Here is a 27925-nt window from a genome sequence, read left to right on the forward strand (position 1 = left end):
GAGAAGGCAGACCTCACCATTTCCAAACTAGTAGGCTCTACCTGGGAAGTACCCACAGCAGAGTGACAAACACACACTGTGTTACCAAGACTACAATCCTTTTATGCAGCGTTCACACAAGCCATAAAGAAAGCTGGTCTGAAGAAAAACAGATATGTGGGACAAACCGCATGGGTTTTCCAGGAAAAAGGAACAGAGTGTGTGTTATGAGAAATTTTCATTTCATTACTTATTGACCAGAAGAGATTTTACAGAAGAGCAAAAGTGGTCACAACGTTAGAGGAACACCATTTTTCTCACAGGCTGGGGAGTTTGTGTGGGCCTGAAAACAGCTTTCCTCTTTCACTACTGCCACCTGGAAGGGTGGGACTTCCCTCTATGGGAGCAAAGTCCCGAGTTACCTGCCCGGTCCCAGTAAGGTAAGTCGTAGGTGCCTTCGGTTTTCTTCTTTCTGGAAAAATACAGAAAAAAACATGTTAGCAAACAGTGAATTCATGAGTAAGACAGCTCTAAAGTGCAGGATAAACACTCAAGTTAATAATTACTCAGGAGTACACATTTCCATTTGCTGACCTACCTGGCAAGGCCCTCCATTCACTTGCCTTTCAAAGTTGCCCCTGCTGAAACTCATACTGAACTCTTTTTTTTTTTTTTTAAAGATTGTATTTACTTATTTGACAGACAGAGACCACAAGTAGGCAGAGAGAGGAGGGAAGCAGGCTCCTTACTGAGCAAGAGCCCAATGCGGGGCTCGATCCCAGGACCCTGGGATCACAACCCAAGCTGAAGGCAGAGGCTTTAACCCACTGAGCCACCCAGGCGCCCCTCATACTGAACTCTTGATAAATTTTAAACTATCTCCTGAGATACTCTGTTACCCAAGGTACTTCCCACTCAAAGGATAAAGGAATAAGAAAGGCTAAGTCTGTAGATAAAAAGAATCTAATCAAAGACCCACAGGTAACATGTGGGTCCTTATGAGACAGTTACTGTTAGGTCTGTTTCAGTTTCTAATACAAACTGCAAATCCATTGACTTCCATCTGTATCCTCACAATCTGACGATTGTGTCCTTTAACCGCTAGCCCAGAGAGATCTCAGGACTTGTCTCCCACCTTCCAGACAACCTGACTCCCAATCCTTACCCTCTGTGCTCTGACCATAAGTGGATGGGACTGGACTGCCTGACTGACCACACATCCAGGGCAGAACTCCACTTGGCTGTGTGTGGACCGGGTGACCTCAGACAAGTCACATTTTCTTCTTCTGAAACAGTACCTGCTTTGTAGGTTGTCTGAGGATTAAATGAACTGAACCATGTAAAGCACTTAAAATAATGCCGAAAATCAGCTTTCACTCTCTATAAAAACCAGCTGTTGCTACTCTCATTACTATTGCTTCTACCCAATTCCTAGAGAGCAGCCTGAACTTTCTGCCCTGGATTTTCCCTGCCCTCATAGTAACTTGTTGGGTCTCTGTCCAGACCGCCTTCCCAAAACCATGAGTCCAGGATCCATCTGCTTCTTTGGCCTCCTCTGTGGCATGTACTGGATGGAGGCACCATCGCTGCCCGTCGTCCTCACTGTATCCTCTCCCAGCCTGTGAACTCTGGGGCTCAGCCCTGGACTCCCAGGACATGGTCAATACTCAGCACGAGGCAGGAGCTCAAATAGTTGAGTGAATGAATGAAGTCATTCTTCTGCTCCACCAAACCTGTTCCTGCTGCTCTGTCAGCTCTACTCAGGACATCTCTACTGATCTAAGTGCACAAGCCAGAAACTTCGGATCGTCCAGGATCCCTCCTCCTTCCTTAGCAGCCAGTTGCACCTCATCAGATAGCGTCACCCGTCTGCCTCACCCTCCTCTGTGAGAACCCCATCTACGAATGAAACCTGAATCCCTCTGTCCCCAGAGGCCCGAGCTATACTTCAGTTCCTCCTCAGCGCTCTCCTGTGCCCAGCCCATGCGTGAGCCCTCACTACCCTGCCTATACTCCACATCTCTGTGCCTTCACTCAAGCACAGGGTCTGGGCTGTGCTCCACTTTCTGCCATCCAGGCAAACCCAACGTTCTCATTAAGGCGAAACAAACTTGAGGATTACTCTTTCCTGCAGGAAAGCTTTCAGATACCTCTCATGGTTTTCACATCTGTGCTCCCCAGCACTTCAAAAAGAACTCCTTAAGGCATATTACAGTTCCGTGTCTTTGTCAACCAACCCCGCCAAACACCTAGGGGATAGGAGTTATGCCTCATTCTTTCAGGAAATATGACTAAGCACCTGTTATGTGTCAAGCTGTGGTTCTTATTAATGTGTATATTCCAGCACGGAAAGCAGATTTTGATACAATAAAGGTACTCAGTGACTATGCTATTGAACATACTCCTTTTTTTACGTATTGTATTTTGACTTTAATAACCACCTTAACTCTCCCCTTCTCAAAAAGGTGAATGGTAGTTCACCTCCTCTATTTAGATTCTACTTCACGCTTGGAGACTCCCCTTGTAGGACCAGTCAGGTGAACTGGTTATGGACTCACCTGTTCCTCCAATGCCAAGCACACACTACGACGAGGATGAGGGTGGTGAGCACCATGACAAGCACCGGGACTAGGACCGCAGCCAAGGCTATATCTGAAAACACACCAAACAAGAGTCATGAAGGGAAGGTGGGAAGCTTACCCACATCATCCTTCAAAGCTTTTCTGTCTTAGAAAACACCATACATGTTATTTATGAAATGAGAGTGGTCATGTGTGGGTAATGGCAGAAGCTTTCACAGATAACGTGGAATCTGTCACACTATTTGCTTCAGCTTTGTAGATACTTAAAATTTTTCATAGTAGCTTTTTAAATCAGCAAGATAAACTGAAAGACCAATGAAACTTGGAAAATATATTTCTGAATATGTGGTAAAGGATTACTATAATCTATATATTACAGAATTTATATGTCAAAATAATCAATAGAAAAGTCAGCAGAGATGAATGAGCAATACAATTAAAAAAATACAAGTAACCATTCCACATGTCAGCTTCACTAGTAATCACAGAAACAGAAGTTAAAATAGGAATAAGATGTTACTTCCGCTCATCAAATTGGCAAATATTTAAAAGAATAACTGCTATAAAGGATATCAGGAGACAGTTATTTTTATGGGACTTTAAATGTATACTTTCTGCATCATTTTGGGGCAATATGTATAAAAATCAATCACTTGGCAATTCCATGCCTAGAATTTATTCTTAGAAAAAAACATTTAAAGATGAATCTTTGAAGAGGTTTCCTGCAAAAGAGTGAAAAACTGGAAATAATCCAAATGCCCAACACTGAAGGGGAATAAATACATCATAATACCTTTCTCACAGAAAAATATTACTATATACCATATAACTTATATAACATATATGCTATATGATTACAGTATATTGTCACTATATATCTATATCTATCTATATATATACACTATATAATATCACAATCCAGCAATTGGAAATGATATTGCAATATGATGGGGTAAATATTTATAGGTATGGGAAGATAACAACATAGTGTAAAAGTATGAAAAAACCTATAGGTATCAACAGGGCAGAAAAGGATAATGCTTGAGCCTACAGGGACTAGAAGATCATCTAACCCCTTTATCTCACTCTTCAGATAAGGAAGTCCAGGCCCAGATCCAGCAAATGGTCTGCCTTAGGTTGTCTGAGACGTCAGCAACTTCCCTAGTCTGGCACCTCCATCCTGGCAATGAGGAGAGCAGCCCAGCAGCAGCCACCACCAATCCGTGCTGGGGGCTAAGCACCAGACACAGTGGGCCCTGACCCTCAGCGTCTTATGCACCCTTAGACTTTATCCAAGAGAAAGAGTCTGCCCATATGGGGGAGGGAGAGGATCATCAACCACCTGAGGCCTCCGAGAAGCTGGATGGACAGGAACAAGGGCACAGGTGGGTCAGCTTTGGACAGTCTGAGGAATTCCCTCCTTCCGCACAGTGGACACCAGGTACAGAGGATTTTATAGGCTCCACAAATAGGGAGTTCCCTTCTACTTGCTTTTATTTTCTTTTAAAAGTTGAAGAAGTAACAGAGTGAGTGAAGAATCTCTGAGTCAAGTGTTTGAAGACTACGGAGAAGTGACTGCTGAGAAGGGACAGAAGAGCTGACCAGAGAGAGAAAGACCGCTGGCTGGGGCTCAGGGCCCCACCTGGGGAGGATTCAGGAAGCCACAGTGGCACAGATCTGCCCATGATATGATTTTCTTTAGGGGCACTCTCAGCCTACATGTAAAAATGGAAAAGAAGTGCATAGAACAGAAATCATGACTTAGGGTTAGAAAGCACTAAGAATTCAGAAGGGTGAAAGTTCTTTATCCCTCAAATTTGTGAAATTGGAGAGAAAATAATCAGGTTCAAGTAGATACAGTTTGATTTAATGAGAGTTTTAAAATAAATCTGCTTAAGGTTCAAAAAATAATTAAAAGTCTATACACCACCATCCCCAGAGAAAAGGAGACCAGGTCTTTAACTGAAAAGACTGGTCCATTCTTTGTTATTCTTCTGAAACTTATAGGAATGTTAGCTCTGAAAGTAAACGCTTTAAGAACACTTTTAGTCTTGAGATTTCAAGATTCTATAATCAGACTTTAAGATGAACAATACTTTTAAATGGCTGTTCATGTGGTCTGGGATCCTGTCCAAACCGACAACTTCCGCAAAATTAGAAGAAGTTCTGTAGGACACGGAGATCTCTTGCTTCTATGAAGTCTTGCTTCTCTCTAGCTTTTCCAGCAGCATGAGAAAGAATCAGATCTGTTTAGAAAATACCTTAGAAGATGGGGAAAAAAGTGACAGGTGGAAAGTTGGAGAGAGTTATCTGAATCAGGCAAATTTTCAGAAAATAAGAATGAATAAAGTTCTGTGTGGCAGAAGTTACTTGGAATGAATTGCCTTCTCTTCTCTGCATTGTCCTGAAAATGCTTTATCTACCAATACTGAAATTAACTCCTCTGTGACACTGATGATTTTTTCTGAATTCATCTGAAATTTTGTTTTTCAAAAACTAGTAAAATCAAAGTATAGTTTCATATGTATTAATACCTTATTTATTGGCAATAAGATCTAAAAGTAAATTCTATTACATGTATATTTATAATATGAAAAAATTACAATTGTAAATATTTTGAAAAAAAAAATTTTTTTTTAAGAATTTAATTATTTATTTGACAGAGAGATAGAAAGCACAAGTAGGCAGAGCGGCAGGCAGAGGGAGCAGGAGAAGCAAGCTCCCTACTGAGCAGGGAGCTGAAAGCGGGGGTCAATTCCAGGACCCTGGTATCATGACCTGAGCTGAAGACAGCCACTTAACTGACTGAGCCACTCAGGTACCCCGAGACCAAGTTTTTTAAAGAGTACAATAATTCACAGTATGTTTAGAGAAGTATTAATTTTCACCCAAACTCTTTTTCCCCACTCTTGCCTTTTGCCACCAAATTCCCTATCCAACAAATTAATATATCACCAGAGGGGGGAAAAGAAGTTTGATTACTGCTATGGTTTTAGTTATTTCTAGAAATAGAGACTCCTTGTGTTTAGCTGTGGTGAGAAAAAAGATCACAAGAGGAGACCCAGAATATAGCCGCCATCTCTAAATATTTAAAGAACGATTCTGCATGACACGAGAGAAAAGAAATCAGAGCAATGTAATCAGTTTCTTTTCTAAGGAGAGGAATTAAAGTTTTTTCAGTTCTTAAGAAATACAGTTGAGAGGAAAAGAAACAGAGTTTAAAAGCTAGACTTGCTCCTGAAAATTCAGTTACAAACAACATAAACTGCTACAATGTAACAGGTGTCAATTTCTGAATCTGCACACCTTTGGTTACACTTGGAGTCACCGTAGTATTTTTGATCTCAGGAGTGGCTGTTGTTTGCTCCGTTTGTGCAGGAAACTCATTGTTACTGCGAGGTTGTAGTGGTTGAGAAAATTTGGGGGCTCGACCTTGAAAAAAAGTTTTAAAAACTCTTTAGTTTTTTATCTACATCAACTTGATTAAAACAGAATTATTTTATAATGCTTTTAATATATGTATGGAAAATTATAACACAGATTCTGGGAATACCAAATTCTCATACTTAAAGGAGGCCTACCTTTGGCTATTTTTGGAGGGGCTGTAGTGTTTGTGAGGTCATTGCTGTTCCGAGGAGGTGGAGGTTGAGTAAGTTTTGGAGGACGACCTTGAAAAATGGTTTAGAAAAGTTTATACATTTTGCTTATCAGAGTCAGACTTAAAAACAATAATTTAAATATCTTCAACATTCCCGAGAGAACTTGGTTCTGCTCAGTAATTTTAAATTGTGAACAGCAATACATCAGAAGGATAAATACACTATGCATTAAACACACAAACTTACTGGGATTTCTCACTTTTTATATAATTGTCTTAAAATAATTTTCACAGAAGAAGAACACAGAGTTGGTGGCTGATGTTAAACTCTAAAGCCACAGAAGCATCATCACAGCTTGACATGCTATTCGCTCAATCATTTAATAACTGTGCAGGGCCCGCCATATGGGGGCATTGTAGTAGGCTTTGGAGATACAACAGTAAGTATTAAAATATTCTATAATACTGAGGGAAGTTACTTCCACTTCTAATTTTTTCAAAGGAAAAGGCATTTGGACTAAGGTTACTGTTATAATCATAGGTGTTGGTGATATAATATTATACCACATGGGACCTGATTAAAAATTGTTAAGACTGAGACTAGATTTGAAAAGCAATCTCATTACATTATCTCATCTCTCTTCTTCCACTTGTAATCTTGAAAACCATTGTGGGAACTGACTGTTTAATAGGATAACTATTTCTTTTAAAAATCCTCTTTAAAAAGATACTGCAGTAAAAGCCAAATGCTCATATTATCATTCTTTATTTTCTCTGAGAATAGCAAAGCCACTTTAAATTAAATAACATACTGTTGCTTTACCTTTAGGAATAAACTGACATCCAAGCAGTTCCACTTTCATGGCAATTTTCTGCTGCCATTGCGTAGGATTCACTCTAATAAAACGTGCAATAATTGGTGGCAAAAAGTTATTACGCACATCCTGGTGATAATCTTTGTTTCCTTGAAATATCTTTAAAAAACAAAAATTGGTACTTTACGTCAACAGAGGTCAGGGCTAAAGTGTTCCACTGAAACATATTTTTGGTTTATGCTTTGGGGCTTAAATGAGATCTGTAAAGTATGACAGTAGGAATTAACTTCTCAGAAAATAAATTAATCATAATTTGGACAAACTATTAAGAAGGTACACATTATTCATCAAAAACTTATAAAAGTACTGAATACAAAAATGATTTTAAGATGATTGAAACATAACAAATATGCTAACTTGGCAATCTGAGAATCAGTTGCAGTGAGACAGTATAATTCTCTCAATAAATCAGTAATACTAGTCCTGTGGAATTACCTGCTATTTAAATACATTAATTTTCTTCTCAAAGTAAAGCATGATTGAACATATAAGTCTTAAAGGAAATGCTTTACTGTGTACTTTTCAGAATTTTTCTCTCAAAAGAGACAGAAAGTGAACATACACTTAAGAATGCGTAACAGTTATATATCTCCACCTACTGGATAAACTACATAAAGACAGTTCCCATAGTATCCATTTTCATTCTCTGTTGCTATCTAAACCAGACAAGTGATTCTGAAACACTGCTGCCTAATTTTTATGATCCTAAGTAAATAGCAACAGATGCATTACATGTATTATAGGAATAGTGTTTAGGTAAAAATATGATTTCAAGTGACTATCTCATCCCCTCAACCATTTTCAACAAATAATGATAGTATGATAAAAGAGCTCTTATTTTCATGTAATCAACTCAGCTGTTCTCCCTGACAAACCCATGAAATAGGCAGAACCCAGAAAACTGCAGCTCCAGAATGTAAATGGACTGCATAACCAGTCGATGACTGAAAAGTGACTTGAGTCTGAGTCTTCTGACTTAACCCTAGGCCTCCACTAAGCTTAAAGTTCTTCTTGCTTCTTCTTCTTCTTCTTTTTTTTTTTTTTTAAAGATTTTATTTATTTATTTGACAGAGAGAAATCACAAGTAGATGGAGAGGCAGGCAGAGAGAGAGAGAGAGGGAAGCAGGTTCCCTGCTGAGCAGAGAGCCCGATGCAGGACTCGATCCCAGGACCCTGAGATCATGACCCGAGCCGAAGGCAGCGGCTTAACCCACTGAGCCACCCAGGCGCCCCAAGTTCTTCTTGCTTCTTTAGGCCAAATTACCTGGATAGTTTCTAAAGACTGCTAATAAATAGGTATCTGCCTAAAATTACAGTAGTTTGTATTTGATGAGTTAATGTGAGGGCAAGCAAATGTTTAGCTCTTCCATCAAGTCATGTCCAAATATAGCTATTTTCTTTTGGCTGACTCACAAAACATTAGATTGTAAACTTCTGAGATGTGTTAATAGCCTTTACTTTCTACAAGGTTTGTTTTGAAGTTATAATAATCTCCAAAGGAGTAACTTTTCATTACTTCCTCAGCTATTACTCTGAAATAAAGTGAAGGCAAATATTCGCAGTCTATTATGCATTTGTGGGACAGGAACAATAATCACTTTAGGACATAAAAACTATCCCCTGAGGGGAGCCTGGGTGGCTCAGTGGGTTAAAGCCTCTGCCTTCGGCTCAGGTCATGATTTCAGGGTCCTGGGATCAAGCCCCGCATTGGGCTCTCTGCTCAGCAGGGAGCCTGCTTCCCTTCCTTTCTCTCTGCCTGACTCTCTGCTTACTTGTGATCTCTGTCTGTCAAAAGAATAAATAAAATCTTAAAACAAACAAACAAACAAACAAAAACAAAAAAACATCTCTGAGGTTGTACTCCACACCACAGTTTCATTTTTATAAAAACCTTAAAGGAGAAAGATTTTATATAAATTAGGTAAAAAAGATCTGCTATAATCTGTGAGCATTTATTATAAGCTCCTGTGTGTAGTGAGGTCTGTAAGGAATCATGAGGATAAAAAGGGAAATGGAAGCCCACATTCCCACTCTCAAGGAATTTAAATTTTACAAGATACTGCCACACACAGATATGGCACACTATTAAAAAGCAATACATTGGGGCGCCTGAGTGGCTCAGTGGGTTAAGCCTCTGCCTTCGGCTCAGGTCATGATCTCAGGGTCCTGGGATCGAGACCCACATCGGTCTTTTTGCTCTGCAGAGAGCCTGTTTCCTCCTCTCTCTCTCTGCCTGCCACTCTGCCTACTATCTGTCAAATAAATAAATAAAATCTTAAAAAAAAAAAAAAAGCAATACATTATGAAGCAAGTTGTCTTGCATTTTCTGAAAACAAACCCAAAAGCTGTCTCAGTCTGTATGTGCTCATGCATGTGTGCATGCTCGGGAAATGAACACACCAATTACTCTTGAGTTGGGTAGATGAGGGAGCAGATGGGCTAATGTGAGGTAAGAGATTGATATTCCATATAATTCAATGTAAGGCCTTCCACTCCTTTCCAAAACAAATAGGGACTAAGTTTACTCTTTGCCTTAAACATATGAAAAACCAGATACAATATATGAAGCAACAGTTTTCCAACACTGGACAATAGGCAGCATAGGGCATTAATCCCAGAGAGAAGAGAAACACATGAGGTGAGCCTTTCTACTGCCCCAATATTGTCTGGAGAGCGCCTTGGTGCTCTCATCTAAACGAGGACACAGAGCTCCGAGATGGAGAGGCCAAGACAGCTACAATTTGCAAGACATAGTATAGGAGAGAAGAGAACTGCACAAAGAGAGGGAGACTTCTCGGATCTGTAGGAAGGTTTCCCCTAAATCTTCAGTTGCTTGTAAAGAAACAATCTGTGGATGGTAAAAGAACTGCTGGAAAGGAGCCAGAAGAATGATTCTCAGAGCTAGGCAAGGGTGGGAATAGCTCACATTACCAACAGATAGTGTGGAGAAAACTCGTAATACATGAGACTGGGTTGAGTACCTGGAACAGTAATGACGGTAGAAAAAAATTAGAACTAAAGGCTGCTCAGGTCCTGCCTAACAAAGCTAAAATGCAGGTTATCCAAAGTAACCTGTGTCCCTGAATAAAGCTCAAAATTAGATAAATAATAAAAGAAAACCTAGCACCAAGCAATGTAAAAGTTCATAATGTTTGGCAACTAATAAAAAATTACCACACATGTAAAATATAACCCATAATAATCATCTACATGAAAAAACCCACATGTGACACATCAGTAGACAGAATCAGCAAATAAGGGCATCAAAGGAGTTACCACACATCCTGTATGTTTTTTGTTTTGTTTTTTTTTTTTTAAAGATTTTATTTATTTATTTGACAGAGAGATCACAAGTAGGCAGAGAGGCAGGCATAGAGAGAGAGAGAGGAGGAAGCAGGCTCCCTGTTGAGCAGAGAGCCCGATGTGGGACTTGATCTCAGGACCCTGAGATCATGACCTGAGCCGAAGGCAGCGGCTTAACCCACTGAGCCACCCAGGCGCCCCACATCCTGTATGTTTTAGGGGCAGAAAAAAGCATAAGCATGCTCAGGAGAGACTTCGAAGAAATTTAAAAGCCAAAAACTGAAAATCTAGAAGCAAAAATATAACACTGAAGATAAAAGTACACTGGATGGAATTAATAGATTACATGTTGCAGAACAGATTAGTGAATTTAAAGGCAGAACAACAAAATTTTCCAGACTAGAACATGAAGAGAGATTAAAAAAAAAAAAAAGAACTGGGCATCAGTAAACTGTAATTCATAATATTCATGTCATTAGAATTAGGGAAGCAACATATCTGAGAAAACATGGTCTATACTTTTACAAATTTGAAGCAGATTATAATCAACAGATCCAAGAAGCTCAAAGAAACCCAAGCAGAAGAAACATGAAGACAAATACACAAAGGGACATCATAACCAAATTGCTTAAAACAGATGATAAAAAGAAAATCTTAAAAACAGCTAAGGAATAAAAAGAAACATTAAATATTGAGGAACAAAGGTATGAAAGATAGAATTCTCACTAGAAAAATGCAAACCAGAAAACAGTGGAAGAGCATTATTTAAAGCGTGGAGGGAAAAATAACATCAACCTACAATTCTATACCTTATGAAATTATCTTTCAAAAAATGAAGCAAAAGAGAAAAAGTCTTTTTCAGAAACATAATTCAATGGTGCTAGATGTTTTTATAATATAAACATGGATAATGCTTATAATTTAAAAAAATTAACTATATTCCACAAGTACAATAAATATTCTATAAATAAATATGGATGTGCTCAGACTAAAAAGTAGCCAGGTCTGGGGTTATTAAACAGAAGGAAGATAGGTTTAAAGACAATACTGTTATTTACTTCAATGGGTAGAGCCTCACCAAAGATGAAGGTCAGGTGATAACAGGCAGAAGAGAGGGAAGAAGGCCTTGAATAACAACAGAAGAGTTTAGATCCATATGACAGATTATAAGGAGCCCCTGAAGTTTTCTGAATAGAGAGATAAGAAAAGTGGTAATTGAAGATATATTAGCAAATCAGATATATCATAGAGAACTGGTAGTATCATATAGGTGAAATGAAACTCAGGGAAGTTTCATAAAAAAAAATTGTGCTTATAATTTCAGTTCTAGATAAGAAGAAATCTACTGTCCTCGAGAACAAGGACTCCCCCAGTTATAAGGTCCTCATGGTGGATTGTGGGCCAGAAGCCCAGGTGAAAGGGATATCTAGAGGACAGCCACTTCTCCCTACTCCCCACCCCTTATCATCTTCTCTGGAGCATTCCTGCATCATCACTGTCTGCTAACTAAAATAGCAATTTGATAATTAACATGGAAGTTAAGGAAATTCTTCAGTAAAAAGAAAAAAGCAGAAGTTTTCTAAGATAAAATTTGGTAAGGTGATCTTGAAATGACCTTTCAAGTCTATACCCAACACTAAAATGCACTTATGCCTTGGCTTTTGGCTTTTGTCCCCCTTGCCCACATACATGAAATCTGGGAATAAATTAAGCTTTCTATCATTCTGTGGATTAACAAGAAAAACTTATTTAAGACAAGAAGTTACAAGTTCCTTTTTAGAATTTCTTCCTTTTTTAAAATAAGTTACCACTACTTACTGAAAATCATTCATTCAATCATTCATTTATTCACTGACATAGTCTCTACACTCAATGGGGAGTTTGAACTCATGACCCTGAGATCAAGAGTCCTATGCTCTACTGACTGAGCCAGTACAGCATCCCTCTTTCTTAGAATTTCTTAATAAAGTACCTAAACAATTGAGTTAAAAATGTTACAATCATCCAAAGAGACCCAGAACCACTGAGAATTTCCTAAGCATAGTTAGAAGAATAAGGCTAATAACCAACACAACCTAAAATAACCAGAAGAGAACAAAGACCAAATGATAGCTAACTTGAACATCACACAGGAGAGCTTTCATGATTTTTGGCAAAGGCCCATTTTTTAAAAGACCCTGGCACTCATTTTACCTTATCCTGCTCCACACCAGGCTCTCTGTACACAGTCCATCTCTGTCCATCATCACTGTATAGGATTTTATAGGCGGACACATAGTAATTGTGTTCCACCATAGTGGAGCCAGTGGTCACAATGCCTGGGGAATGGAAAGTTGCTTTCATTAGTGCACAGGGTCTGATCCTTGAAGTCTACTCAGCATTGAAGCATAAATACCTAAAGTATACTGTTAAAAACATCTTTGCCAAAAGCACATTGCCATCTCTAAGTGCAAGGTTTCATTATAATAGCACCTAAATCCTTGGCTTTGTTCCCTTCTAAAGATACAAGAATTATGAGTGCACGTAAGGAAAGGACTAATCTATTTTGACAGCTTGTGTTCATATCACTATAAAATACATCTCACCTACCATGTAATAATGACTCCCTGGGAATGAATGGATTAAAACACTTATTTTTTTCAGTACCAAATCAAAATTACCTAAACCAGTTCTAATATATTATTCTGACCATTTGATAAATTGCCCCAAATAAATCTGGATTCAGCACATGCAGAATATTATTTATAGCATTTAAAATGAATTCCTTGAACATAAATTTCTTTTAATAACTCTAAGAGATGGTTATTTCAAATGTCAAGATCACTTAATTGAAACATTACCTTTAAAGAACCTTATTACAATGAAAAAGAAAAGCTAAAAAAAAAAAAAAAAAAAAAAAAAAAGGAGAGACGAAAAGCTAAAAGAAATCAAATGCCAACTCCTTTCCTCTACCAAATTTTATAAACCTATCTTCAGGAATATTTAACACCAGTAAAGAAAACTTAAAACCATACAATTACATTTGCAGTGACCTAATTTTCTATGAACATCTTGGATGTCTTCAGGTTTCCAAATACAATCAGAATCATAAATCATTCTAGAAAATTATGTCTCTTAACCTGTTATCTTCTTTTCTTTATTCAGATCTATTTGTAACCACTGATATTCATCAGTGGCAAAAGCAGCCCAAGGAGGTCCAGGTTTCTTCAGCCGGGCCTTTTCAGGTCTCCAGCTGTTCTCTTGCCCTGTGTGGTCAGTCCATTCTAGCACCGATGATGCTGTTATTTGAGGATCAGCAATCACACCAGATTCCATCCCCAGTGTTCCATAACAACCTGAAACAAAAAAGACAGTAACTTGGTTTCCAGATATAAATTCACGATCTGTATAAATCTGCTCATTGGAAACCTTCTAGTGCACATGCCATTAACATAAACTATGCTTGTAATATGCTCTAATAGAGGAATTTCAAAAGTAGGCAAATGTTTCTTGGGTCTATGTCTTTGTGTCTCATCAGGCAATGTGCATAATATTTATTTATAAGCAATAACCACCAATTTAATGGCAATACATTATCTTCTACCTGGAACACTATCTCCAGATCAGTGAATGACTTACTCCCTACTGCCATTAGGTGTTTGCTCAGATGTCACATTTTCCACAAGGCCTACCCCACTTAAAACTCAAAACCAATCCCTCCTGCATTGCCTATCCTCTTTCCTTATTTCTCTGTATCTTCTATAATATTACATAGAGCATATATGTTAATTTATTTATTCAAGGTTTACTGTCAATCTCTCAATACCAGTATTTAAGCTCCGAGAAAGGAGGATTTTGCTTATTCTGCTCACTTTTGTTTCACTAGCACCAGGACAGTGCCTGACAAATCAAAGACACTCAGTAAGTATTTTCTGTGGAATTAATTACTTCAGACATACTAAAAAAAAAAAAAAAAAAAAAAAAAAATCACCTTTCCTAAGGAACTCTCCTTGCTTACATGATCATTCCCCAACTAATATAAAACCTCCAGTTTATTCTGTCCATTACATTATTGTGATATGTTGTGTGAAGGTGCCAAAAAAAAAACCCAGAACCTCAAAACCCCAGCAATTGGCATACTGCATGATCGTGTTTAAATTATATTTACTATTATACACATAATAAGTTACAAAGTCCGAGAGGCTTACCACTTGTCTTAAATGTAAAAAGACTTGTAGATAAGTGTCCCCTGAAAGAGAAAAGTTATTCTTGGTGACACTCACATACTGACTTCCCCATATTTGTCTTAATAAAACTTTTTCTTTTCTTTTTGTTTTAAAATATAAAGAACTAAGGGTATTCTATGGCCATACATATGATAACTAATGCTGTTCTTAGCAAAAAAAAAAAAAAAGTCTCATTTCAAAGCAGAACAACTTCTGAAATCAACATAAACAATTTTCTCTGCAAGTTTGCCCATGTGCCCTCTACTTATCTTTCGTGAAAATACACTGATTCCTCAAACTTTTCCACATCATTTGCTTTTGTTGCAAGTATGCTGTAATTCCCAGAGAATGAAGCTTAAGCTTCCTGGGGGTAAACAGAAAAAAAGCTGGCCACAAAGAGGAGAGTCTGCATTTGGTACAGGAAACAAATATAGCTAAGAACAAGTGACAGCGTGATAATGCAGCACCCCATGTGGATTTCAAAGGATTGGCAAGTAAATGCAGTGGGGGAGAATGGAGCCCTGGGACACATGACTAGTTTACCAAGGACTCTAAAGAACTTGAGGGGATAAAACCATCAGTGTATGCTCCCGCCTTCAGCACAACATTCAAAATGTTATTACAAGTGGATGCAACCTGTCCTTATTTTTTCCTTAGAGTATGAAAGAACTGACAAAAAAAATTATTTGTAAAGGCAGAAGAGGAGAAAGGAATGATAAGGTCTGCATAAAATCATCTAGAAGAAACCAAGAGAAGGAAAGGTTGCTAACTCTATACCAGGAATGGGCAAATGATAGCTCGCTCATGTATGGCCTGTTTTGTGTGGCCAGAAAGCGAAGAATGGTTTCTACATGTTTAAAGAGATTTAAATGAACCAAGAGAGGATAAGTGACAGGGACATTTGGCCCATAAGGCCTAATATATTTGCTAGCTGGTGCTTTACAGGAAAAGTTTGGTGACTCCCGTTTTGTACTGTCATGGATATGGATCATGCTCCCATCTTCTGAATGAAAACTGGCCCAGAATCTCTGAAGAGAAGCTGGTTTCAATTAGACTTAGTATTGTCTACAGAACTGAGCCCATCTAATAAGCAAGATTTACCAAAACAGATTCCAAGTATCACATTTCTATTTAATGTTTCAACTTTTCCTGCTTTTGATGCCTAGTCTGTGTTTCAAAAAACAGATCACTGTGATGACCATAAAAATACACTCTTAAAATATCCTCTTTGGAGGAGAGGAGGATTCATAATATGACTACCTCTGACTTGTGTCAAAATTTAATTTATAGAGCATTTCAGTTATCCTCAATCGATCTAGGTCAAACAGGCTAGAAGAAACAGAGTAGTTATGCCTCCTAATCTTTGAAATGAAGTAAAAATTTGGCCACAGACTTTTAGACCCTTACTCTAGAATTTTCAAAATTCATAAAAGAACAAGTCATCCTTCTAAATGACTACCTTTGCGATGGAGAACATGCCAAGTTATGCGACCCTGCCTGTCCTCTTCAGTACACACGGACAACGAGCACACAAGAATGGGATGCTCACCACACAGATGTTTCATGAACACCATTAACAGTGACGTTGCTGAGGTCTAACTAGCTGGTATCCCACCCCTGCCCCACACCCTTCCGTATAGAACCAATAACGTAGATACTTACACCACAGACGTGACGTTGTTAGCCAAAGAACTCTCATAGTATGGGATACCTTTACTAATTACAACACTGATTTGGCCACCCAAAATGTTGGACACTACTCCTGCGTGTACACCAGCCATGCACAAGGGTGAGGACTTGAGAAAAGGAAAAACGAAAGATTAGTATTTAATTTTCTTTGATAATTTATAAACAAGACACTCAGGCTTCCTCAAGAAATGAGTCAACTGGGGCAGTTTTCTCAATAGACATAGGATTACTGATGTGGTAACATAGTACAGACTCGTAGCACAAGAAAAAAAATAAAATATCACATACAAAATACTAAAAAGAAGTAATTCCTAGAAAATAAACAAGATTAAAGATACATAGAGTAGGTACAGCAATCTATTTTGGAGTTAAAAAAAGAAAGTTCTATCACAACTTGAACATTAAGTCTGTTGCTTAGACTTACATCTCTATATCCATGAGGGATTGTTCCAGATATCTCAGCAAAAGGAAGCAGACAACCAGCTGGGCAGTACTTACTGTGAAATAAAAACAAGTTAAAGGGTATAAAATAGTTCTGTACTTACTGGGGGGAAAGAACAACAACAACAAAAAATCACATAGTTCATTTTTCAGTTCATTCAAATACTATAATCTCCCTACCCTGAGAAGCACCACTTCTAAAAAGCCCTTTCAGACTTTATTCCATCCATCTATATAAAACCTCTTCGGGGCGCCTGGGTGGCTCAGTGGGTTAAGCCTCTGTCTTCGGCTCAGGTCATGATCCCAGGGGCCTGGGATCGAGTCCCGCATAGGGCTCTCTGCTCAGCAGGGAGCCTGCTTCTCCTCATCTCTCTCTCTGTCTGTCTCTCTGCCTAGTTGTGATCTCTCTCTCTGTCAAATAAATAAATAAAATCTTTAAAAAAAAAAAAGTTTGAAAAAAAAAACCTCTTCGCCCACATATTTAAAATAATTGTGCCATATTCTACATACTGCTTTATTTTACTTCATAATGAAAACTTCACAATGAATGACAGACGTATTTTTACTATAAGACCTATTTATATTTAACAGCTACATGCTGTTCTATTTTGTGGATAAACCACGATTTATTTCACCAACCCTCTACTGATCAAATTTGACTTAAAAATGTTTGGCATCAGGGCGCCTGGGTGGCTCAGTGGGTTAAAGCCTCTGCCTTCGGCTCAGGTCATGATCCCAGGGTCCTGGGATCGAGCCCCACATCAGGTTCTCTGCTTAGCAGGAAGCCTGCTTCCTCTTCTCTCTCTGCCTGTCTCTCTGCCTACTTGTGATCTCTCTCTGTCAAATAAATAAATAAAATCTTAAAAAAAAAAAAAAAGTTTGGCATTCATTCATTCATTCACTCACTTCTCCCACCCAGCCACTCAACACAGTTACCCAAATGTCTATTATGTTGTCTTTTGAGTGATGGGCTATGCTAGGTACTGGGTTTACAAAACATCAACCAAATAAACATGGCCCAGTCTTCCCTGGGTTTATACTCCTGAGGTTGGGGGAAGACATTAAACTAACACTTCTATGAGTAATTAATCAGATTATGATTCTGCTATGAATAAAAGGCACTCCATGAAATAGCTAGGAGAAAGCAAACGTAATCCAAGCAATACAAACATTCAGTAAATTTACTATGTGCCCGGCAGCCTTCTCAGTACCTCAGGAACCACACAAGAACCCCAATAGTAGGTACTAGTATTATCCTCATTTTACAAATGAGGGAACTGAGAAACAGTGTGCCCAGCTCCCATAACTGGGAAGTGGCACATGGGCGCCAGAGTCGATGCTCTTGCACAGGGCTCTGCACTGCCAAAGTCGGGAAATGGGGCTCTGAGGAAGTGAAGCCTCAGCAAAGGGAGGGAAATGCACCCGAATGGATGGAACAGTAGGCTCATAAGGAGAGGTGACCTGTTTGCTTCTTCAGCTGAGGACGACCGTGTGGGCAGAGTACAGTGAGCTCTGGAAAACTAAATGGTTTAGTTTAAGCTTTTCGTTTAAGGCTTCGTGCAGAGCCTTGTGGACTATGGGAATGAGTTGGGAATATATTCCTAAGTAAATGAAGGATTTTAAAGCTTATACATATAATCTGAAAAAGATTATTCTGGCTCCTGAGAAGAGCTGGGAGGAACCCTGAGACCTTGGTGGGCTGGGGGTGTCGCAGTCCAGGCAAGAATAATCAGCAGCTTGCCTGTGGGTGCTACGGATGGAGTGGAGAGCAGGGGCTCTAAGACCCTGTGGCAGGCTGTGTGCGAGACACTGAGGCCAGCGTCCTCTCTGCTGACCGAGATCTTCCGTAAGTGCTGATAAACACACCCATCATGCAGACAGAGAACTTTCTTTGAAGACAAAATAAAGTCTGCTCTTTGGGAAGTGGTAGCAAGTTGGGGGCAGGTTAGTGAGACTGGTCTTAGAAGATGAGAATAAATAAATGTGCCAAGCAGAGAGGAGTAAATCAATTCCAGGCAAAAGTTCTGAGAGCTCAGAGCGGTGGAAAGAATCCGTAAGTACGTAAGATGAGACTGGAAAAATGGTCCAAGGGCTACCTGTGAAAGATCCTGAAACCCAGGCTAAGAAATCTGGATGGCATTTTGTCTTAGTAATAAGGAGCTCCCGAAGATTTTAAAGCAGGGGAATGATCAGGCATTTATTTTAGAATGAAACTTGGCAGCAACGTGAGCGGCAGAATAAAAGCCAGCAAAGTGGGAAATCAAATAGAAGGGCATCCCAGTCCAGACAAGAGACAAGGATATAAAGCAGGGAAACAGTAGTAGAAATGCTGCTTGGGCGAGGACACTGAAGAATTCTGCCACAGCCTAAATAATTTTCTTCTCTTTTTTGAGGGAGAAAAAAAAGCTCCTCTAACTTCATTAGCAATTTTGCCAGATTTTTAAAAGCAACCAGTTCTACTTTTAAAGTATTATTAAAATACTTTACTTTCATACTATAATACTTTCATTATAGAAAAGATCCAAACGCTACAATTAAAGCAAAATTTAAACACGGTAACTCAATGGCTTTAAATAAGCTATAATTTATTGATATCTTAGAATAATTATTATATGTCACACCTGTGACACATATAGTAATGCACATTAATCATAAGTGTTTAAAAATAATGACGAAGTGGATGAAGAGTAATATTTAAGGGGAAAAATATCACAAATATGGTCATACCTGAACTCAGGTTCCAAAAAACTGGATGCAGTGTCTAAGCAAGTAATTAGATCTAGAAAAACAAAAATAAAAAACGGATTCAGTAATACATAGGTTTACTCTTACTGAGCCACCAACTGTTTCCAAATCCCAAATGATATTGTTCTAAATTTTAAATCTCAACAGCTATCAAGGTAGGACTAGTAAGTTTTTACAAGTTTTTGTTAGTCATGATTTCTTTTTGGTTTTAAGTATCTTGATTTCTGGGGCTATGCCTCTCCAATACTGTTTGTTACCACACCTCCTCATAGAGTCCTCTGTGTTGTCTATATACATATACAGACACACATACACACACATACATAAGGTACACAGGTAAGTATAATGTATAGACTTAAAATAACTTCTACAAAATACAGCTGCTCCTGAAAAAAGAAAATTACTATATAACTAAAAAGTGATCCTCTGCTAATTACACACAACGAAAACAATGAAAAGAAAGATGAATTAATTTTGTTACTCTAAGGAACAGATACTGAAAATCTAGTCCATGGCCAGGACCAGCAGCACCAGTTCATCTTCTGCAAACTAACAGAAATTCAAATTCTTGAACACCATCCAGATTTACAGAGTCTCTGGCAGTGGAGACCCAAAAATCTGCTTTAACAAAAGCTCCAGATACGTCTTAAGCACACTGAAGTTGAAGAAACACTAATCTAAATAAGAAGGAACTTTAAAATTTAACGTTTCTATCCAGAAATCAAATCTGAATAGGAGCTAACCTGTTTCTTTCATCAAGACTTAGTTTGTAGGCTGGGGAAAAGTGGCTCTTGGTTGTCAACATCATCCTTCTGCTCTAGGACAGAGGGCCAAGTCCTCAACACAGCCCACAGGTCTGGAAGTGGTGGCCTGGTCCTGTCTAAGTCTAGTTTTGTACCTGTGCTGGGTTCCTGCCATACTAGCCTTCTTTGGTTCCCCTGGCACATGCTACCCACTTTACCTGGCATGACCTTCTACTGTCCCTTCGCCTTGCTAGCTTAACTGGCACTTCCTTACAGATATTCCTCATCTTCACAGGTCAAACACCCTGAGCACACAGTAGGCACCTATGGGTTTTTTTTTTTTTTTTTGGTTGTTTTAATGAATAGTTGACTATTATGTGTTCTCAAAGTACCACGTGTTATGTAAGAACAATCCACTGATGCAGCTGGACAGTACTAAGTGACATCACTGCATGATGCCTGGTCTATGGTCACCTTTGTTTTGTCAGCAGCAATCACAGCATATGGCATAACAGCAGGCTTTCAATAAACATTTATTGAATAAAGGAAAGAATAAAAGTTTGTGACTGTTGGCATGTTTGGCTAAGCCCAGTCATGGACTAATTTGTATGAAGGTAAACCTAGAAGGCCCTAATAAGGCGATCACAAAGGTAAGTGATTTCACATATAAATGCTTGGCTGAACAAGTGTGCTGAGGATGACAATACACTGAAATAACACCCACAGGCATCCTGGCATGCTGACAGCATGCAAATAATCATTACATTTCTTTTTCCTTCTTTGGTCAGAAAGAGAGAGAGAACGCAGAAGCACGTAAGGCAGCAGGCAGAGAAGCAGGCTCCTTGCTGAGCAGGGAACCCAATGTGGGGTTCGATCCTAAGACCCTGAGATCATGGCCTGAGCCGAAGGCAGATGCTCAACCAACTGAGTCACCCAAGTGACCTGAATAATTTAATAAATAATATAATTAATTAAATTAATGGCTACCACAGCAAGCACAGATAACTGATTATTTTATAATTCTGAAGAAATTATAAATTATAAATAATTATAAATTATCACCCAAATGAAATGTGTCTAGGAAAAACTACAGCACAATTGTTACACCAATAAGAAAGTGATATTTGAGAGCAATTACATGGATTAATACACCACGGGCACTTGAATGATGATCAAATCTGTGTTTTAGGAGTTTAGAAAAATACATGCCTGGATAGGGGTTCATGACTACCTGACTGAGTGACCAAGAAAAGTAGACTGAATTACCTATACCTATACCCTGGTTATTCCTGGCAATCTTCACCCTGCATCAGTTAGAACTGATTTTCTACTTTCCTGCTGTACCAACAGGATTTCTAGCTTCTAAGATTAAAAGTTGAATGTCCAAAAAAAAAAAAAAAAAGTTGAATGTCTAAAAGTAATAGCCTGGGATGCAAAGGTACCTACCTGTGTGGTCCAGCGTGGCATTCAAAACCACAAGAAGACTGCCAGTTGGCCTCAGTACTTTCAGGCCATGTGCCAGTATGCTGGTCAGCTACAGATATACTTGATCAGACCAGTGCTTTATTCTAAGTACATGTAGCGCTAAAACTCCAGATTATGCTATGCAAAGGTATGCAACTCACTTGACTTCACTTTCAAATTCCACAGGCCCTTAAAAGAGGTCCCTAGGAGAAAAATAGGATTTCAAAATGGACAGCTATGAGGAGAGCCAAGAACACTAAAGGCAGAAAAAGAGAATCACGATTACGAATACCAAGCTTTATAACTCCACAGAGGCAAAGAAAACTTCAAGCCAGCAATTAAGATGTTTTAAAATGTGTCTTTTCTGAAAGCTTTTCCCAAGTAAACAGCCTTCCAGAAAACCACTATTACTACAAGACTCCCGGCTAATAACACAGCATAGGCAAAATGAATACAGATCAAAAGAAACCATCTGCCTCACAGCCTTCTGATAGCAATGTATAAGAAGTTGTAATGAATGGAACAGAAGTGAGAGTCCAGAAATAAACTCTAGATTTAAAGTCAACTGATTTTGGTAAGGATGCCGAAACAATTCAGTGGGGAGGAAGAATGGTCTCTTTAACAAATGATGCTGGGACACGAGGATATCCACATGCAGAAGAATGAAACTGCACCCCTACCTCAAGATCCCATACAAAAATTAAAGGGGATCTAAATTTAAGAGCCAAACTATATCTCTTAGAAGAAACTGTAGGTAAAAATTTGACCTTGAATTAAGCAATGTTTTCTTAGCTATGATACCAAAAACATAGCCACACAAAAATACATAAATTGAATTTCATCAAAATTAAAAACTTTCATGCTTCAAAGAATCCTATCATAAAAGGGAAAGGTAATCCACACAATGGGAGAAAACACTTGCAAAGCTGTATAACCTGATAAGGATCTAGAACCCAGAATAAAGAATTATTCCAACTTGATTTTAAAAAGACAACTCAATTTAAAAATGAGCAAAGGATCTGAATAGACTACTCCAAAGGAGACATACAGATGGCCAATAAGCACATGAAAAGATACTCAACATAACTATCAGGGAAATGCAAATCAAAGTCACAATGAGAAACATGTTATACCCACTGGGATGTCTAGAATCAAAAGGACAGATAGTAATAAGTGTTGACAAGAATGCGGAGAAAATGGAACCTGCATGTACTTCTTGAGAGATTTTTAAATGGTGTAGCTGCTTTAGAAAAACGATTTAGCAGTTCCTTTAAAAAGGGTAAAGACAGAGATACCATACGACCTAGCAATTCCACTACTAGAATATACCCCCCAAAATGAAAATATATGCCCATCAAACACTTGTACATGAATGCTTATCAACTAATGAATGGATCAATCTGGTATATCTGTACAACAGAATATTAGTCTGCCACAAAAAAGAGTGCAGTACTCATATGTGCTACAACATGACCTCTGAAAACATGCTGAGTGAAATAAGCCAGCCACCAAAGCCCCCACATTATGACTCCATTTATATGAAATATCAAAAATAGGTAAATCTATAGAGAAAAAAGTAGAGAAAAAAGTAGGACTAGAGAGGGAGAGGGTTAAGGGGTAGGGAATGGGGTGACCACTAGTGACTGTGGAGCTTCTTCTGGGGTGAAGAAAATGTTCTAAAATTGACTATGGTGATGACTGCACAATTGTAAATATACTGAAAATCAATGAACTATGTATTTTGAGTAGGTGAAATGTATGGTATAATAAAAGCTTTAAAAGTGAAGAAAAAGAAGGATCATAAAAGTAGTCACAATTTTTCTTTATATAGAGCACAAGTGCATTGAGAGATGAAATAAAGCCTAGAAAAAGAGCCAGGACTGACAGTTTGCTTGTTTTTTCATTCATTCATTTATTCACTCAACAAATATTTAGTAAGTATGTATTATGACCAGGTGTTGTTATAGGCAGTAGAGTTAAAGAATCTCTGCACATAGAAAAGGCATCCTGTGTGGGGGATAAGAGAAAGTAGTATGAATAAGAAACAGACACTATCTTAACAAGTGATAAATACATTAGAAAAAAATAAGGAAACAAAGGCAGGTAGGAAAAGTTAAGGGGTTGCGATTTTAAGAAACACAGGACAGATCTTACTGAGAAGGTGGCAGGTAAATAAAACTCTAAACAGGTGAGGGAGTGAGCTACAGGTGTGGAAATAACAAAGGATAGGCAGAGGGAATCACAAAGGCCCTGAGGAAGAAGCACACTTAGCATGTTTGTTGCCAGAGCGAACAAGAGAAAGAAGATTAAGAACTGAAGTCAGAGAGGAGTGAGAAGCCATCTCCTATAAGGCCCCGGAGGTAAGGACACTGAGCAAAGTGAGAAGAGACCTTCATTTTTACAGGATCATACTCACCACCAGGTTGAGAGCAGGCTGAAGGAGAGAAAGGAAAAAAGGAAAGGTCAGCGAAAAAATCTCTGGTCATAACTGAGGTAGAGGTAGATAACTTGAATGAGAGTGGCAGCGAGAGGTGTTGAGATGTAGTCAGAAGCTGATACATAAAGACTCTGAGAAGTGGCTAATGAATATAAAGTTTGAGGGAGTCAACGACAGCTATAAGGTTTCTGGCCTGAGCAAATTGAAAGATGGAACTTCTTTCTACAGAAAGTGCTTAGGCAGTGATTTCAAAAATTAGCAATGATAAAGCACCATTGTTAACCCAGCTGTCATGCTGGATACACTGTAAGATGTCCTGTAATGCCAGAAAATCAGTGGTATGTTCAAAGTGAAAGGCAGTATATGTATTGAGCTCTTCTCAACTAAGAGCTTCTGCATGGGACTTAAAAAATCTTTTAATCAATTATACTATATTTATATTATATAATATAAATATAAAAATATATTATATATATTTATATCATATAAAATAATAAAAACATAAAATATAGAAAAATTAATTATACATTTTATAATTATATATTTAATATATATTATAATAAAAATATAATTATAAATCATAAAATAAAATATATTAAAAATAAAAATATTTTATATAATAAAATATATAAAATAATAAAAATATTATATATAATATAAATATAGTTAAACATACAATATTATATTATAGATAATATACTGTATAATTATGATTATATTATAATCAAAATATTTTAATCAAATATATAAAAAGAGATAATACATAAATTATAAAATATATAAAATATAAATTATAAAATACATAAAATTATAAAATACATTAAAAAAGAGTAAATACATAAATGTATTTACTGCTACAGAAAATATTAAAGACTGTATACTTCATTGGGGAGCTCTGGGCCATAGAGAGTGGCAGCAGTAGGATGCAGAATGCACTCAGGGTTCTGCTGAAGCTGACTGGCATCTATTCTTCCCCTTGTGCAGCCTGAAGGAGAACTGGCATCCATCATGTAGATTCTACACTAGTCTCCGCAGTACAGTCTACCCCAAAGTGAGTGTAATCGTAGTCCCGCTAGGAGGCTCCCTAAGATCTGCTGCCTTCCTTAACCCTAGAGGGCTTTCTAGAGGAGGTAGGCCTGAGGTGGGGTTGCAGAGGCAAAATAATGTAATTGTGATGAAGAATATAAGAAAATACAGAAAAAAAGGCAGGTCAACAATCAATAACAGGATGAAAGATTTCAACATTTTCTTAACAAAAACACCAACATTAGATATTCTAAGACAGCTCCCAATTTAGTAATATTACTATCAGCCATAACTGATGTCCTAAAACAATTTTTTTTTTAAATTTAAGTACAATTAAACATTTTTCTAATACCTAATAACTGCATAGGCTGGGAAACTTTATAATTGTCCCATGAAATATTTATTTAAATATAACATCTAATGTTAACCCATCATAACATCACAGAAATGTGATATTTTATAAGATCACAAATCAATTAAAAATAACATATTGGTTACTATATCAGAAATATTTTTGATTGACAGCACTATTTCTGAGACAGCAGAATTATGAAATAGATTTAGATCTTCCCCCAATTAATATCCTGTTTTGTGTTCCTGAATGAACGGAAAAAACTCTCAGCAGTGTTAGCACTGACTACATAAACTGCTGGGTATAATTTTTGTACAGTTGAAGCCATTCTTAAAGGAAGGAAGCCTGAGTGCCCATGTTTATTCTAATTCAAGAAAACAAAGTACTACAGTAAGTTACCATATTTATTTACCCCAAAAAAGAAAACAAATGAAGACAATGCATATTCTTCTTTATTTGCTCTAATATTCTTTAAATAACAAATTTCCCAGAACCTGAAGGAATATGAAGTCATGCCTCCTAATTTACACTTTGCCAGCAACCTTGCAAATTATAGATGCTACTTTGTTCAAGGGCTACAGGGTGGAGAACAAGACTCATTGTGTTGCTCCAGCCAATATTACCATGTGACCCTGGGCATAATCCCTTGTTTCCATAATAGGAGCCTGGTATTAATGTACCATCTGCCATTTAGTGAAAGAAATTTACATATGTAGTAGAACATAATTTACTGTGATTCGGAGTTAAATAACATTTACTCAGTGGCAGATACTATAGGAGGCATTTTATACCTTCTCTCCTTTTACATACTGAGAATGGAGATTAAATCTTACGTTTCTCTTAGAAATATTACAATGTCATCTATGGAAGCTGAATCTATAATAGGAGCTCAGGTGAAAATAGCCATGCTTTCTTATGGATGATGCAGGCATGACTCGGTGCCTAGTAAGTAATGTAGTCAAGTCATAAGGTACACATGGTGAATCAAACCCTCTTCATACCTAAGTTCCCGCATGTGTGCATTAAAAAACAAATACAAGAATATTAAAAGTCATAGGACATTAGAATCTAAGATTTTATATAAAATATATGTGACATTAGGAATATTATAAGATTATAAAATATTAAAATTCCTCTGTGACCTACACAGTATTTAGGGTGCTAATGAACACATCGGTAAGAGCAGCAGTGAAAGAATATGTCACTGGATAACGTAAGACACCACAGAAACACAAACTCAGTCCCCTCACAGCATTCCTAATTCACTAAAAAAATGAAACACAAAACACTAAAATCATTAAGGCCCTTCAGATTACCTGCACTTGCAATAAATTTTTTTTATATTTTATTTATTTATTTATGTATTTATTTGTCAGAGAGAGAGAGAGCACACAAGCAGGCAGAGTGGCAGGCAGAGGCAGAGAGAGAAGCATGCTCCCTGCCAAGCAACGAGCCCAAAGTGGGACTCGATCCCAGGACAATGGGATCATGACATAAGCTGAAGGCAGCTTAACCGACTGAGCCACCCAGGTGTCCCTGTAATAAATTCTATCCCATAAACTGATAGCCTCTTTGGGTTAATACTCTCTTAACAGACTGTTTTAAAGTGCTCTTTCTCTGCAAAATTGTCAACACTTAATTGGTCAGCACAAACTGACACCAAAAAACACATTTTTCTTATTTGTATTACATACACAAAGTATTAATTTGTGTGTAAATAAAAACAAATCTAAAAATGTGCATGTAAACTGAGACTTCATTAATAAAATCTTAAGAGTTCAAGAGTTTTTAAATGTCGGCTACCACAACAAAAATCAGGAACACAATAAAAATGCTAAAAATAGAAACCTAGCTAAATGTACTCAGAATTCAAAGATTCCCATAAAATTACTGTATAATTAAGGTAGCAAGCAATCTTAAATAACTCATGCTCTATTTTTTTTTTAAAGATTTTATTTATTTGAGAGAGAGACAGGGAGAGAGAGCATGAGTGAGGAGAAGGGCAGAGAGAGAAGCAGACTCCCCGTGGAGCTGGGAGCCCGATGCCGGACTCGATCCCGGGACTCCGAGATCATGACCTGAGCCGAAGGTAGTTGTCCAACCAACTGAGCCACCCAGGCGTCCCTCATGCTCTATTTTTAAAACCAAAAGCATCTCATGAAAAAACCCAACAAAATAAAACCAAAAACAAAACAATCAGTTATAGAAATCTGGACTCTATTAGAAAGTAGTTCTATATTCTACCCTGTTTCATTTACAAGTTGATTTAATCTAATAAGATGGAAAAAATGGTAAGTATTTGCCAAAAAAATGTGGTTAAAGAAGGTAGCAATCAGAAAACTTTTAAACTATTGTTGTTAATTCTAAAAATAACCTAACAGTTTAGCAATTTTGGACATTGCTGCTATGAACATTGTGGTGCAGATGCCCCCCCCTTTTTTTTTACTACATCTGTATCTTTAGGTTAAATACCCAGTAGTGCAATT

General features: G+C 37.8%; 1 protein-coding gene across 1 annotated transcript in view; it reads right to left on the reverse strand.

Annotated features, from left to right (window-relative positions):
* Positions 1–27925, reverse strand: part of DCBLD2 (discoidin, CUB and LCCL domain containing 2) — a 103059-nt gene that overhangs the window by 5850 nt on the left and 69284 nt on the right. The window contains exons 4-14 of the mRNA XM_082695375.1: positions 19400–19451; positions 16656–16728; positions 16205–16338; positions 14525–14565; positions 13457–13672; positions 12531–12655; positions 6983–7133; positions 6143–6229; positions 5868–5993; positions 2538–2631; positions 402–451 (exon numbers count right to left, since the gene is read on the reverse strand). Of these exons, the coding sequence (XP_082551501.1) occupies positions 402–451; positions 2538–2631; positions 5868–5993; positions 6143–6229; positions 6983–7133; positions 12531–12655; positions 13457–13672; positions 14525–14565; positions 16205–16338; positions 16656–16728; positions 19400–19451 (1149 nt within the window). The remainder of the gene's footprint in view (positions 1–401; positions 452–2537; positions 2632–5867; positions 5994–6142; positions 6230–6982; positions 7134–12530; positions 12656–13456; positions 13673–14524; positions 14566–16204; positions 16339–16655; positions 16729–19399; positions 19452–27925) is intronic.

This window comes from Mustela nivalis (assembly GCF_964662115.1).
Source record: "Mustela nivalis genome assembly, chromosome: 1".
NCBI lineage: Eukaryota > Metazoa > Chordata > Mammalia > Carnivora > Mustelidae > Mustela > Mustela nivalis.